Genomic DNA, 16,540 nt, shown 5'->3' on the forward strand with positions numbered 1-16,540 from the left:
AGCCATGGGCATTTGCTCATTGTCCTTTATCAAAGTTAGGCTCCTGTGCTCCACAAAAACTATGTGGGCTCTGTTCTTCCCTGTTTAGACTTCAAAGGGATGACTCCCAGGTCATAAAGACATCCCTGGGATGTAAAACTGGCCAGAGGCTGGGAGAAGATATACATCTCAAAGAGGGAGAGAAAATATTTGCAGTTCAGTTTTCTAAAGTCATTGCTTCAAGAAAAGGGAGTTCAGAGGATTAGAGATAGTCAAAATTTAGCTGAGAGAAGAAGGTTAAGGCCTTCTGGGTCACTATTCCACCTTCTTGATGAAACTACTATTAACTTGGAATTTTTCCTTTTACCCTTTATATGTTTCCTCTTTTATTCAGTCTTGCACTATACACACACACACACACACACACACACACACATATATATAAAATCACATCTTAGTTTTAAACATAATCTGATAAATATTTTTCCAATCAATAAACATCTAATGAGTATTAAGAAAATACCAATGATTAAAATTTTTTTAACAAATAACATTTTATTATATGTGTCATTAAATTCTACAAATACATAGTAAGTGAAAATTTTAAGATATTGAAGTCAAATTGTCTGAATGCTATTATTAATCACAATGATTATAGACAAACTGTTTTATTTTAAAAGAAAAATCCCTAAACAATTGTTCTATGGAAATTTATAATATTGTATGCCATCAGCCTAGGTATACAATTTGCACTTTTCCTGTAGAAAATAAGTGCATGACTAATTAATATACTGCTTTTCAAAACAATTACATTACTTAGAATTGTTTTTTTTCTTATATGAATAAAAGAGTGATATGATTTAGAGGTGTCCCCACCCAAAATCTCATCTTGAATTATAGTTCCCATAATCCCCACATGTCCTGGGAGAGACATGGTGGGAGGTAATTGAATCATGAGGGCAGATTCCCCCATGCTGTTCTCTTGATAGTGAACTCATTCTCACAAGATCTGATGGTTTTATAAGCATCTGGCATTTCCCCTGCTGGCACTCATTCTCTCTCCTGTCAACTTGTGAAGAGATGCCTTCTGCAATTATTGTAATTTTCCTGAAGCCTTCTCAGCTATGTGGAACTGTGAATCAATTAAACCTCTTTCCTTTATAAATTACCCAGTCTCAGGTGTGTCCTTGTAGCAGCGTGAGAACAGACTAATACAGTAAATATGTGCTGGGAGTGGGGTGCTGCTGTAAAGATGCCCAAAAGTGTGGAAGCAACTTTGGAACTGGGTAACAGGCAGAGGCTGGAACAGTTTGAAGGGCTGAGAAGTGAAAGAAATCAGGCACATTCCTCAGCCCCGGGCTCAACACAAAGCACATTCCTCAGCCCCGGGCTCAACACAAACAGGCCCAGTACAAACACATCCCACCATATGTCTCTCAATTTCCTGAGCCCAGTACAAACACATCCCACCATATATCTCTCAATTTCCTGAGCCCAGTACAAACACCACCTGGAAAATCCCCGATAAGGACACAGCCGTTTGAGGTTTTACTGAAAGCGCGGGAACCAATAGAAAAACTACTAAATGTATAACTTAAAATGTAAACCAATTGTAATGCTGTAACCAAGAGAATTCCCTTGTTCCTCTGTAACTTTACTATCCTATTTACCTCGGGCTATAAAAGGCAAGCACTCGCATTGTTCGGGGCCCTCTTGTATGCTGTGGAATGGAGGGACCAAGTTCAAACTTGCAGTAAAAGATCCTTGCCGCTTGACTTTGACTCTGGACTCTGGTGGTCTTCTTTGGGGAACAAACGGTCTGGGCATAACAGAAGAAAACAGGAAGATGTGGGAACATTTGGAACTTCTGAGAGACTTGTTGAATGGCTTTGACCAAAATGCTGATAGTGTTACGGACAATGAAGTCCAGGCTGAGGTGATCTCAGATGGAGATGAGGAACTTGCTGGGAACTGGAGCAAAGGTGACACTTGCTATGTTTTAGCAAAGAGACTGGCAGAATTTTGCCACTGCTCTAGAGATCTGTGAAACTTTGAACTTGAGAGAGATGATTTAGAGTATCCGGCAGAATAAATTTCTAAGCAGCAAAGTGTTCAAAAGGAAACAGAGCATAAAAGTTTGAAAATTTGCAGCCTGATGATGCAGTAGAAAAGAAACACCCATTTATTAGGAAAAAAATTCAAGACTGCTGCAGAAATTTGCATAAGTAACAAGGAGCCAAGTGTTAATCACCAAGACAATGGGGAAGATGTCTCCAGGGCATATCAGAGACCTTCCCAGCAGCCCCTCTCATCACAGGCAAGGAAGTCTGAGAGGCAAAAATGGTTTTGTGGGCTGAGCCCAGGACCTCACTGCTGTGTGCCGCTGAGGGACTTGGTGTCCTGCACCCCAGCAACTTCAGCCTCATGCAGCTCAAAGGGGCCAAAGGATAGCTCCGGCCTTGCTTCAGAGGGTGCAAACCCCAAGCCTTGGTGGAATACATGTGGTGTTGGGCCTGTGGGTGCTCAGAAGTCAAGAATTGAGGTTTGGGAAACTTAGCCTAGACTTCAGAGAATGTATGGAAACATCTGGATTTCTAGGCAGAAGTTTGCTGCAGGAGCAAACCCTGCTAGGGCACTGCAGAAGGGAAATGTGGTGTTGGAGCCTCCACACAGAGTCCCCACTTGGGCACTGCTTAATGGAGCTGTGAGAAGTAGGCCATGTTCCTCCAGACCCCAGAATGGTAGAACCACTGAAAGCTTCCACCATGCACCTGGAAAAGCTGCAGACCCTCAATACCAGCCCATGAAAGCAGCCAGGTGCAGGGCCATACCCAGCAAAGCCACAGGGACAGAGCTACCCAAGGCCATGGGAGCCCACCTCTTGTATCATTGTAACCTGGATGTGAGACATGGAGCAAAGGAGAATCATTATGGAATGTTAACGTTTAATGACTGCCTTATTGTATTTTGGACTTGCATGGGGCCTGTACCCCTTTGTTTTGGCAAATTTCTCCCATTTGGAATGGGATTATTTAGCCAAAGCCTGTACCCCTAGCGTATCCAGGAGGTAACTAACTTGCTTTCAGTTTTATAGGCTCATAGATGATAGGGACTTGCCTTGACTCAGATAAGACTCTGGACTTGGACTTTTGCATTAATGCTGGAATGAGTAAACACTTTAGGGGACTGTTGGAAAGGCGTGATGTTTGAAATGTAAGGACATGAGGTTTGGGAGGCGCTGGGGCAGAATGATATGGTTTGCCTGTGTCACCACCCAAATACCATCTCGAATTGCAGTTCTCGTAATCCCCACGTGTGATGGGAGGGATCCAGTGGGATGTAATTGAATCATCTGGGTGGTTTGCCCATGCTGTTCTCATGATAGTGAGTGAGTCTCATGAGATCTGCTTGTTTTATAAGCATCTGGCATTTCCCCTGTTGGCACTCATTCTTCCTCCTGCCGCCCTGTGAAGAGGTGACTTCTGCCATGATTGTAAGTTTCCTGAGGCCTCCCCATCCATGTGGAACTGTGAGTGAATTAAACCTCTTTCCTTTATACATAGCCAGTCTCAAGTATGTCCTTATAGCAGCACGCAAACAGTGTGCAAATACAGGGAGTCTCTGTAACTATTTCTTTGCGATTATTGTTAGTGGTATATCTTATATAACCTATGATGTAATTGAGTGAGGTAGTGACTTATTTTTGAGATGCAGGTAAAAAGTTCTATGTGTAGAGATTATTTATTAAGAATACAAAACTGTAGGGCTTGATATACACTTAGATATTACCTAGTTTAACTCTTGCATTTTGCAAAGGTGAAGCTGTGACCCAGAGATTTCACAGGCCTTAAAAGTTCAGGTGGCAGCCAACTTGAGGTAAAATCTGATTTAGAATGATGTCTCCATAGTCTTAAGCCAATCTTCTTTCCAACCATAGCTCTCATGGAGTCTGCTAGTGATACTGCAATTAGATTTGAGATATAAAAGGATTATTTCAACTATTTTACTAAATTCAGTTCTTCTTCTAAATATTTATTCTAAAGAAATCTTTATAATTGGTGATCTTTTTTGTATTTCATAAACTATCTTCTTTGTTTGGACCTTGACCAATCTACTCTTTTATTAATCACCCTAGACTCAAAAAAATTGGTATATGCAAACCCTCCCTTTTGTTTATAGAACTCTCTGACAAAGAAGAAAATACGATTGATAGATAAAGAAAAATACAGAAAATATTTTTATGATATGAGAGTAGATGTAGACAGTGTGGCAGGTGAGTAAGCACACAGGTTCTGTAGCTTAGATCCGACAGACTCAAACCTCAGCTCCAGTAGCACCTGCTGTGTGTCCAGAGCAAGTTCTTCTCCTCTGTGCTCTCAGTTCGCTCATTCATAAAACATATAGACATTGTAAAATAATGAACACTTTATAATGTTGTTGTGAAAATGAAACAAATTTAATACATGTAGAGTGTTTAGAACAGAAGACTATCACATATTAAATGTCATATAATTAATATAACGTTTTGCAGATAGTTCACTCAAATTATAGAAAACAATAGAGAAAGGCCAAGAATGGTGGCTTACGCCTGTAATCCCAGCACTTTGGAAGGCCAAGGCAGGTGGATCACTTGAGGACAGGAGTTTGAGACCAGCCTGGCCTCAGAATTTCATAATGAAACCCCATCTCTAATAAAAATTAAAATTAAAAAAAAATTAGATCGGCATGGGGGTTCATGCCTGTAGTCCCAGCTATTCAGGAAGCTGAGACAGGAGAATCACTTGAACCTGGGAGACAGAGGTTGCAGTGAGCCAAGATCACACCACTGCACTCCAGCCTGGGTGACAGAGTGAGATTCTGTCTCAAAAAAAAAAAAAAAAAAAAAAAAAAATATATATATATATATATATATATATAGACACACACACACACAGACACACACACACACACACACACACACACACACACACATACACAGACACACCATAATAACTTTTTAAAATATGTGAAGGGGTTTTGTTTCAAAGAAGCATAGAACATATTCTTGGGAACTCTGTGAATGATGAATGAAGTTACAGCAGACAGGCATTGTCCCAGTGGTGCTTGTGGAAGAAAGAAGGTCTCTTTGGAAGTAATATTTTATCATTTGATGGCATTTGTCTTAGTTCATTTTTTGTTGCCTATAACAGGCTGCCTAAAACTGGGTAATTTATAAGAAATGAAAGGTATTTCTTATGGTTCTGGAGGCTGAGAAGTCCAAGGTTGAGGGGTGACATCTTGTGAGTACCTTCTTGCTGAGGGGACTCTCTGCACAGTCCCAAGGTGGCACAGCACATCTCATTATGAGGGGCTGAGAGTGCTAGCTCAGGTCTCTCTTCCTCTTCTTATAAAGCCATCAGTCCCACTCTCATGATAAACCATTAATCCATTAACCCAATAATCTATTAATCCATGAATCGATTAACTTATTCATGGGGACAGAGGCCTCATTACCTAATCACCTCCTAAAGGTTTCACCTCTCAATACTGCCTCACTGGCGACAAATATTCAAATCACAGCAGTATCAAGCAGATCTGGCTATGAAATTTTTATAAGCATTATAAGCCTTTTCTTTTCATAGTAAATTTTTTCCAATTAATAACTATACTATTGAGAAGAACCGTCTACCTTGATCCATGAGCATCCTTCACATTTTTGCTCAGTTTGTCAGACTGCAAGGCATATGTAGATAGCTACATAGGCAACTGAGTAAATTTAAAGAATCATATTCACTCCCAAAAGAAGGGACTGACTTATTTGCTCCTTGATGCAATGTTTGTTGCTTGCTCAAAAGATACTTGATATATACCTGGCTTTCTCTCCTGTAACAGCACTTTCTCTAGTGTTGGCATCCATTAAGATCCAACTGTATTGTTTTCTTCCTACTTCCCCCTCCTCACTACATGGAACAGAAGACAAATATAACCATAAGAAGACAAATATAAACAGAAGAACTGATATAAACATAAAGCTCTGTGTCTGCCTTGAGTAATAAAGTCTTTTATCTCTTGTCCAGGGAACTCTTGTCTTCTGCAACTAACCATAGAATAGTAACAAACTAACTTATTAGATTGTAAGTAGGGTGAAATCTCAGAAGCTTGACAGTTCTAGACACATACAAACAACAGCTGGATTTACTGCCTGCTATGGCCATAGTCATGGTGCTACCCCCTTTTTGTGCATTATGTTATTAGTCCTTCACTATAGTCCATTTGCAGTTTGATTTTACAGAATGGCTACATAACTCACCCAAAGTGGTATAACCAGATATCAAACATGGTAGTTTTACTGACTTGAAAATGTATGCCCATACATCTGTACTATGCCATGCTATTTCATATTAATATATGATCCTCTGTCCCCTCACATATGTGCAAGTATTTTCATTGGCTCAAACACTATAAAACATCATCCAGAGTTCAAAATAAGGAAGACTGACCTTGCATTTCTGTAAACTTATTTCTTAATATTCCTGCCTTTCCATCAGGCCTGGCCTATTTGCTAGTCTCTTTTTTTATTCATGCTTTCCTAGGTTCTATGGTTCAGTTGCAAGGCAGGGCATAGAGATGGGCTGCAAAGTGATGAGACTGTGGTGGTTACTGAAAGCAACCCTTCAGCTTATTCTCTTCTTGCTATGTGAAGGTTAATATACAAAATCATTTGTGTATTTATATACTAAAATTCAATAAATGGAAATAGGAATTTTATTTTTATTTACTCATTTGTTTCATTATTTTTTGAGACCAGGTATCACTCTGTCACTCAGGCTGGAGTGTACCTATGCAATCACAGTTCACTGCAGCCTCGACCTCATGGACCCAAGAGATCCTCCCACCTCAGCCTCCTGAGTAGCTGGGACTACAGGCACGCACCACCACAGCTGGCTAACTTTTTACTTTTTGTAGAGAAGGGGCTCACTGTGTTGCCCAGGCTGGTCTCAATCTCCTGTGTTGCCCAGGCTGGTCTCAATCTCCTGAGTGTAGAAGCAATCCTTCTACACTCAGCCTTGGAATTTTAAAATACATTCTTAAAACCATAAAAAAGAATAAATCTAAAAATTATTTGGAAGATTTTCATTCTGAAAGATAAAACATATTGGTGAGGGAAATTGACAAAGATCAAAATAAAGGTACTTGTTTTCATGCATGACACAAGTTGACATTGTCAGTATTTCAATTCTCACCAAACTGATTTATCAATTGAATGCAATGCTAATCAAAATCACAACAGGTATTTTTGTAAAAATTCACAAACAGATTCAAAATGTATATGAAAATGCTAAAGACTGCCAGATAATTTTCAAAGTGAAAATAAAGTTGGATAACTCACATGACTGGTTTCAAGTCTAAATGAGAAGATATTTGAATCAAGACAGTGTAGTATTGATTTAATAATGAATGATTATATCAATGAATGATAATGAATGATTATATCAATGAAACATTCTGAAGAGTCCCAATATAAACTCACACAGATATGATCAATTTATTTTTTAAAAATGTGTCCCACTAAATGGAAGTGAAAGTCATTTTTTAAAAAACAATGCTGAAACATTTCGACATCCATATCAGAAAATAATGTACTTCAACTCATATGTAGCACTGTATACAAAAAGCAACTCACAATGGATCGTAGATCAAAGTGTAAAGCTTAAAATTGTACAGATCCTAGAGTAAAACCCAGGAGAAATTTTTGGTGACATTGGGTTAGGAAAGGAACTTAGATAAGTCACAGAAACACAAACTGTAAGAGAATTTTTTTCTTTGAAACACAATTATGCAAATAAAAGTACAAAGATGCTGAGTGGGAGAGAATATTTGCCAAGAGCTTATCTGATAAATGAGTTGGATACAGAATATATAAAGTCAATAATCTGAAAAAAAAGAAACCAATATAAATAGTCAAAAGATTTGAGCCCACATTTTACCAAAGAAGAGAAACGTTTTATGGAAATACAAAAACTCTAAATAGCAAAAGCTATTTATTTCAGAAGGAGCAAAGTTGAAAGCATCACATCCCCTGATTTCAAACTATATTACAAAGCTATAGTAATCAAAATAGTATGATACTGGCAATAAAACGGACACATAGACCAATGGAACAGAATGGAAAGTGCAGAAATAAACCTAAGCATATATTGTCAACTGATCTTTGATGAGTGCCAAGATGCAATGGGGAAAAGAAAGTTAATAGTTGGTACTAGGAAAACTGGATATTCACATACAAAAGAATGAAATTGGACACTTGTCTTACACCATGTAGAAAATTAAGTCAAAATGGATGAAAGAATTAAATATAAAATTTAAAACCATAAACCTCAAAAAAAAAAAAAAAGAAGCTCCTCAACAACTTTTGTGGCAATGAGTTTTATGGATATGACACCAGAAGAAAAAGCACAGATAACAAAAGAAAAAATAAGTCAGTTACATCAGACTAAAAGGCTTCTGCACAGCAAAGAAAACAATAAAATCAACAAAATGAAAGAGTAGCATGTTTAATGGGAGAAAATAATTGCAAACTGTATACTTAGGTATATACATGTATGTGCATATGTATGTGCAAATATATATGATTAAGGGATAAATAACTAAAGTACATAATGAACTCACAAAGCTCACTGTAAAAACAACTCTTAAGTTTTTAAAATGAGCAAAGAACCTTAATAGACATTTTTCCAAAGAAGTTATACAATTTTGTCCAACAGGTATATGAAAAGATACTCACCATCACTAGTCATCACAGAAATTTAAATTCAAAGCACAACAAGATACCACCTCAAATCTATAAGGATGAAAATTATCCAAAAGACAAGAGGTAACCAGTGTTGGTGAGGGTATAGAGAAAAGGGGCCCCTTGAACACTGTTTGTGGGGATGCAAAGTGGTATAGTCACTATGGAAACAAGTATGGAGTCTCCTCAAAAAATTGAAAAATAGAACTAACACATGATCCAGTATTGTAATTCTGGATATTTTATTCAAAAGAAATGAAATCAAGATCTCAAAGAGGTATGTACCGTCTCATGTTCATTTCAGCATTGTTCACGATAATGATAATATGGAAACAATCTAAGGCCCATGAACAGATGAAAGGATAAAGAAATTGTGGTATGTATCTACAGAATATTATTCAGCTACAAAAAAAAAAAAAAAGAAATTCTATCATTTGCAGTAGATCAACGTGGAAGACTTTAGGCCAAGTGAAGTAAGCCAGACACAGACAGATAAATATTGCATCATCTTACTTATGTGTGGACTCTTAAAAACCTGAAAATCACAGAAGCAGAGAGTAGAACGGTGGCTGCCAGGTATTGGAGAGTCGGAGTAAGGGAAGGTGTCAGTCATAGAGCACACACTTTAAATCATAAGATGAGCAAATTTTGGAGATCTAATGTGATATGTTAATTAATAGAATTGTAGTTTCCTTTACAAAATGTATATCAAATCACCACATTATACACCTGAAATATATTCCATTTTTATTTAATAAGTATTTTAAAATAAGAAAATGAAATTCAAATAAAAATCACAGTGTGAGAAGCCACTAACTCACCTAATAATAATTGACTCCAAGGGACACAAAGGGTCTCTTGGAGGTGATAAAGTATTCTATACATTGCTGGTTATTTTGCTTATGCAACTATGTATATCTGTCGAATCTCATTGAGCTAAGCAACAAAGGGTGAATTTTACTGTACGTAAACTAAACCTCAATAAATAGAAGTTGAAAAGAGGCAAAAAAAATGCACTTAGCTCTAGTTAGACTATGTAGTCCAGTGACTATGGTAGACGACATGAAATAATTATGTTTACATAGATTGCACTTGATTAAATACACATGCATTTCTGCTTATATGGTAACAATTCAGGAGGCACATTTTAAATCTTAGTGATACGATGCAACATTTATCAATTTATTTTCTATTTATTTTTAATGAACATTATAAAATAATGACTGTATTTTGGCAATAAAGTAAATAGAAGAATAAAAAGTTAAGTATCTTTTATTTTTTGGCTTTGTTTGAGCTGTATAGAATTAACAAAAGTTACTCTGCTTGTAATGTTGCAGTATTTAAAGATATTATTGTTTTTAATTCTCATGTTATTATTCCATTACAAACTTGAAATTTTGTCCACGATTTTGTATTTTAAATCCTAAATGAGTAATTTTTAAACTAATTATACAATTACGCCTTTATTCAGTTGTTTGCAATCCATTTTTGCGTTTAAATGTTAAATCTTGTCTAGTTCAGCCATGCATTTCAATCTCAGCACTTAAATTGTTTATTGATTCATCTATTATCGTCAGATATACATTTGTAAACATTTTCTTCTGGAGTTCAAATAAGTATATATTTTTTCTTTTAAAGTTAAAATTGAAGTTTGGAATTATTTTTTTTAAAGTTTACAGATTTCTTATTAATTTTTTTCCTGCAGTTTATAAGAAGTATTTCTTATCTGAATAAAATCACCATCTATAGTCCAACTCTCCTGTATTGGTAATTTTCAATTGATAAAACATTAGAAAGAGACTAATTGTAATACTGACTTTTTTTCCTCTAGCAGTCCCCTGGTGTTACCAATTGCCAAGCAAGACAGTTTGTTGGAAAAAGACATTATGTTCAAAGATGCAACGAAAGGTTTGTGTATGCAGCAGTCTCAGGACAGCACCCCTGAAAACCCCACGATGGGCGGTTCCACCAAACCCGAGCAGGTAATCACTCCCTTACTGCATGTCTACCAGTACTTTTTCATATCAAGTAATGTATTAAAATCCAACATATTTCAAAAACAAGTGTGCACTAATTTATATTCAAAGACAAATTAATGCCTAGATTAATATTTTGCTTGCAGTTTTCATAAACAATTAGTGCATTCTGCTGATCAACACGCATAATTGCTATTGTGCTTTACAATTTGAATTTTGGTGTTGACTTATGTACCAGGAATGTAAACTCAGCCAGCTCATTACTTCTTGAATATTTCCAATTGAGTCATTTGTCATTATTTTGATTTTTACGTATTCTGTGTTTTTTGGTTTATTTCAATGATCCAAATATTTTACGAACAAGAAGGGCAAACCAGTCACTGAATCATTTATTCTTAAAAGTAACTGTGGTCATGTATTGCATGTGTATTTGTGTGTGTCTATGTGTTTACGTTGCGTGTGTGTGTGTTTGCGTGTGCATACATATGTGTCCTTGTCTGGTGCCCTAGTTATGGGAGGTAATTTTGGATTCGAAGTGGGAGAGGGGAATGAGCTTGGAGTTATGGAAATTAATGTTTTTATTATGGCCACAGAAATAAATGATTTTTGTATATTTCTGTTTTATAAGTGGCAGAATAACTTGCATCCTTGAAAATAGCTTTCTTCAGTGTATCTATTTTTTAATATCTTACAGATATTTTAGCCAGGTTTCCTAAAGATCTTCTTAAAATTTAATTTTAATTTTAGTAATTTTTGTTATTTCAAGTAACTAAAGCAGATAAGCAAAACATTTGAAACACTTTTAAATTTTAGCAGGTGTATTCATCAGCTCAAGCTGCCATGACAAAACACCGCAGTCTGGGTGGCTTCGACAACAGAAATGCATTTCTCACAGTTGTGGAGGCATCTGGATTCTGAGGGTCCAAGGTCAAGGTGCAGGTTGACTAAAGGTGCAGGGCGCCTTCCCACTGCTGTGTCCTTGCAGGGTGGACAGAAGGACGCAGGGAGAATGGGAAGGAGGGAGAGGCAGGGAGGAGCAGGGAGAGGACACTCTCTGGAGTAATCTTGTGGGATCAGAATCCCACCCTTAAGATTTCATTTAACCTAAATCACTTCCTTATAGGCTCTATCTCCAGATACAGTTGCATTAGGGATGGGGGCTTCCACATATGAATTTGGAGAAATACAGTGAGTCCACAGTACTAGACAAATCAAGGTTAGGTAAAATTTAAGAGAAAATACGTATATATTTTTTGAGACAGAACATTGCTGTGTCACTCAGGCTGGAGTGCAGTGTCACAGTCATGGCTCATTGCAGCCTCAGCCTCACAGGCTCTAGTGATCCTTCTGCCTCCGCTTCCAGATAGCTAGGACTAGGGTGTGTGCCACCATGCTCGGACATTTTTTTTCTGTGTGTGTTTTTTTCTTTTTCTAAGAGGTAGGGTCTCACTGTGTTGCCCAGGTTGATCTTGATTTCCTGGGCTCAGGTGATCCTCCCACCTCAGCCTCCCAAAGTGCTTGGATTATAGGTGTGAACCACCGCACCTGGCAAAATATTCTTAACTTTCTTAAGGATCCTATTAACTTCTTTTGACATTCCACGTGTTTCTGAGTCATATAATTTGTGTACTTTAATGTCTGACATAACTTTCCATTTCCAGTTATGATTTAATACTGTCCTGTAATTAGTATCCTGTATAGAGGAAAAATAACTATTAATTAACTAGTGTCTAACACCCTTTTACCCCTCATACATTTTAACACTTACGCCCGTAAATTTAGTAATCTAAAAGCTTGCTTTTGTTTTCGTTACAGATATTTAAGACTCAAATTAGTTTGCAGTGAGTGTTGAGGAAACAAATTTCTGAGTTATTTTACAACAGTTGAAACTCAAGAATGAGTTCTGTTTCCTGTTTCTTTTCACGGGCAGCCACTTTGAGTAAAGTCTTATGGGCTGCTTTCTCGTGTTATATATAAAACCATTACTGCTCACCTTTAGATTTAACAAAATTTGTATATATATATATGTGTGTGTGTGTGTATATATATTCATGTATTTCCTTTTGGGAGGGGAAATATTTCATTTTTTCAATAGCTTGTTTATTGATTAAAATATTACATCATAGGATTCTAGTAGAATAGGTATGTGAGCAACAAATTGAGTATGACCAACAATTGAATATTATTTTTAAACTTACGGAGTTATTTTCCTCATACCTTAATTTGTTACTAAGAATGGGAAAATTAATGTTATTCATTATATGACCTAGAGAAATTAAAGATTACTTTGGAATGTAGTTTTGTTTTTACGGGCATTGTTTTGAAGTATTTTTTCTTAATTCATTTATAGAAATGTATGGAAAATCTCAGGCGAATTGATTTCCTACTGTTCAAATTAACTAACATTCAAAAACTTTTGAATGCAATTAGTGATATGGCGTGACTTTTAGTCAACGTGTATATGTGAAATTATTGTACATTTCTATTAATTTGCTTTCAAGCTGTGTTAATTAGGTGTTTGAGTTTAGCAGTAGTAAGTACAATGATATTTATTTAAAGAAGAGCAAACTAGATCAACCGTTTCATCAGAGTACTGAGATTTCTCCCTCTGTGAAGTTAAAACAATTTATGATTAGCAGATTGATTGCTTTTTAAGTGGTAATTTAATAAGATGTTTCTAAAAGACATAAAATATTCTTCAAATATAAGACATTCAGGACATAAGAATATTAAGTGTAATCTTCATAGGCTAACTTTTCTGTTTTAATGTAGACTTTTTATAATTGTATCCTAGACATAAAAAGTAATTGTAACCATGTTCTATTTGTGGGTTAATAGAGAGGGAACGGTGGCTACCCAGCTTTATGCTCCTGTGTGATCTAATATTCACCGGGTAATATGCTACACTGTATCCATCATATTCTCCTATGTTCTTGCCCACAAGGTGCTAGCTGGACGGTTCTCTCCAGGGAAGAGCAGCGTGATAAACTGAATGGATTATATATTCACATTTCATAGGAAAGCTTTCCAAAACACTTTTCAAAGCCATAAAGCTCTGATTAACATTTTAGAGATAAATACATCATGTGGAAAAATTTTAAAAACTTAAAATAAAAACTACTTTGCATCTGTCTTTCCAGATTTTTACAAAGTGTAGGTCTTATCAAATGGTAACTATGTAAATGAATATTAAAGACATGATTTGACATTTTATTTTTTTAAATTTCCGAGAATCACTAAAATTAACATTTGTTTTTATATTATCTCTGAGAACTCAGAATGTTTCTTAAGTGGCGTATAATGTGCAAGACTTCCTTCTCTTCCCTTTCCCTCCTGGTTTCCTTTCCCATCCCATCCCTCCCTGACCTGCTGGGGTTTTACATTCTTTTCTTGGTTCCCTAATTTCTTATTTTCCGTCTTTCCTCCCTCTCTTCTTTCAGACATTTTTACTTAAATTAGGTTTAAGGTGGAAATTGAAGTCAAGTGATTATTCCGTTCAGTGAAGCCGTGATAGCCTGGGGTAGAGAGAAGTGGGAAAGAAGCACAGAGCTTTGCCGTGGTTCAGGTCTGCAGCTCGGGAACTCTATGGAAGTCCCATAGCCTTACTGAGCCTCAAGTGTAAAATGGGTACATAGGACCAGCCTTGTATGGTTGTTATGACGATGACAGTAGATAGGTGTATTATTCGTATTGTTATTATTGTATAGACTGGCTGTATGTGACTGACTGGAATTACATATTCTGGTTTTGCCAGAGCGGTAATGTCTTCTACTCCCTGCACGGATCTGGTCTAAATTCATGTAGTTCCAGTCAACATATCCACAGGACTTTATACTTTTCAATGTAAATATAGATGATTTTAGAAAATAATAATGCAAAATTGTGTGTTATGTTGGTTAACATTTCAAAGCTTAGAAATGCTTTCAGCTGCATTATCTTAATCCTCAAAACGTCACTGTGAGCAGGTTATTAACTGCTTTCACTACGTAACTTAAACTCAAGCTTCAAACTGAGTTTCAAGCTGACCAAACTTAAACTCAAGAAAGTTGAGCAGGCTGGGAGCGGTGGCTTACTCCAGTGATCCCAGCACTTTTAGAGGCCAAGGTGGGAGGATTGCTTGAGGCCAGCCGTTCAAGACCAGCCTGGGCAACATAGAAAAACCCCATCTCTACAAAATATTTAAAACTTAGCAGGGCATGGTGGCGCACACCTGTGGTCACACCCACTCAGCAGGCTGAGGTGGGAGGATTGCTTGAGGTCGGCAGTTCAAGACCAGCCTGGGCAACATAGCAAAACCCCATCTCTACAAAATTTAAAACTTAGCAGGGCATGATGGCGCAGGGCATGGTGGCCCACACCTGTGGTCCCACCAACTCAGGAGGCTGAGGTGGGAGGATTGCTTGAGCTCAAAAGTTGGAGGCTGCAGTGAGCTAGGATGTCATCACTGCACTCCAGCATGGGCTACAGAGTGTGACCCTTTTCTTGACCAAAAAGTTAAACAAGTTGTCTAGAATCACAAATGTTTCTTTTATTTTGTATCCAGTGCTCTTCTAGTGGCACCACAGCAGGCTTCTAAGATTCGCTAAAACTTTCTTCCTGTAGTCCACAGAGACGCAAGCACGTAGATCTGCACCCAGGGAAAGGGAAAGGGAAAGGACCTGGTAGACTTCACTGTTTAAGAAACCTTGGCAGAATAACAAAAGGAGGGCAAAACTACACAGGACTGTCCAGGCATGGCACGGGTGGAAGCCTTGGGAAGCGAAGTAAAGTATGTGTCATGTGATCACCCTTTCTTAATCTGGTCATTCCGGTCCACACAGCTTTTTTTTTTTTTTTCTTTTTTCTTTTCTCTTTCTGAGATGGCGTCTCACTCTGTCGCCCAGGCTGGAGTACAATGGCGCCATCTCAGCTCACTGCACCCTCCGCCTCCTGGGTTCAAGCGATTCTCCTGCCTGAGCCTTCCAAGTAGCTGGGATTACAGGTGCCTGCCACCACACACAGCTAATTTGTGTATTTTTAGCAGAGATGGGGCTTCACCATGTTAATCAGGCTGGTCTCAAACTCCCTGACCTCAGGTGATCTGCCTGCCTCGGCCTCCCAAAGTGCTGGGATTACAGGCGTGAGCCACTGTACCCGTCCAACAACACAGTCTTTTTTTTTTTTTTTTTTTTTTAATTTTCTCCTTTTTTTTTTTTTTTACTTATCCATACTGGGTTGTTTGCCCCTAGACTGCCTTCCTCCAAATCCTGTGACCCTGATCCCACAAGTCAGATTATTTCTGTTGCCCCTTGGGCTTCTACTCCCTGGACATGTATTACCAGCCTCCCAGAGAGAAATCACGAACAAGCAAACACAAGACATGGTAAAGCCCACAGTTCTCAAAACAGCGTCCACACAATGGAGACGAGGGATCAGCAAATTCAGAATACTTTCAAAACTTAAATTAGCTTTGGATCGCAAAACATTTCTCAAAGTGTTTCCCCTGAATTCTTCCTTGATTTCTAAAGTATGTCTGTCTTGCGTTTTAGATCTCTCCTTTTGGAAATATTTATAATAAAAACCATAGTGGTCAATTTTGGAGAGGATAGGCAATAGTTTGTACTTATCTGGTGATTATTATTATAATTATTTGGCAGACATTGGTAGTGCCTACTTTTCAGCCTATAAATGCAACATAAAAACATTCACAGACATACTTTTTATTTTTCTTTCTACTTATCAGCTGTTACAATGCTTTTGAAATCTATAAAGAATGTGCTCCTTTGATAGCCTTGGTTAAGATTATCAAAGCTTCCTTTCGGGTCATTTTGGAATC

At 37.4% G+C, this 16,540-nt stretch overlaps 1 protein-coding gene across 1 annotated transcript in view; it reads left to right on the forward strand.

The window, feature by feature from the left end:
• Positions 1-16,540, forward strand: part of MYO16 (myosin XVI) — a 617,076-nt gene that overhangs the window by 235,454 nt on the left and 365,082 nt on the right. The window contains exon 10 of the mRNA XM_015121440.3: positions 10,581-10,731. Coding sequence (XP_014976926.3) covers positions 10,581-10,731 — 151 coding nt within the window. The remainder of the gene's footprint in view (positions 1-10,580; positions 10,732-16,540) is intronic.

Source organism: Macaca mulatta, chromosome 17 (genome assembly GCF_049350105.2).
Source record: "Macaca mulatta isolate MMU2019108-1 chromosome 17, T2T-MMU8v2.0, whole genome shotgun sequence".
Lineage (NCBI taxonomy): Eukaryota > Metazoa > Chordata > Mammalia > Primates > Cercopithecidae > Macaca > Macaca mulatta.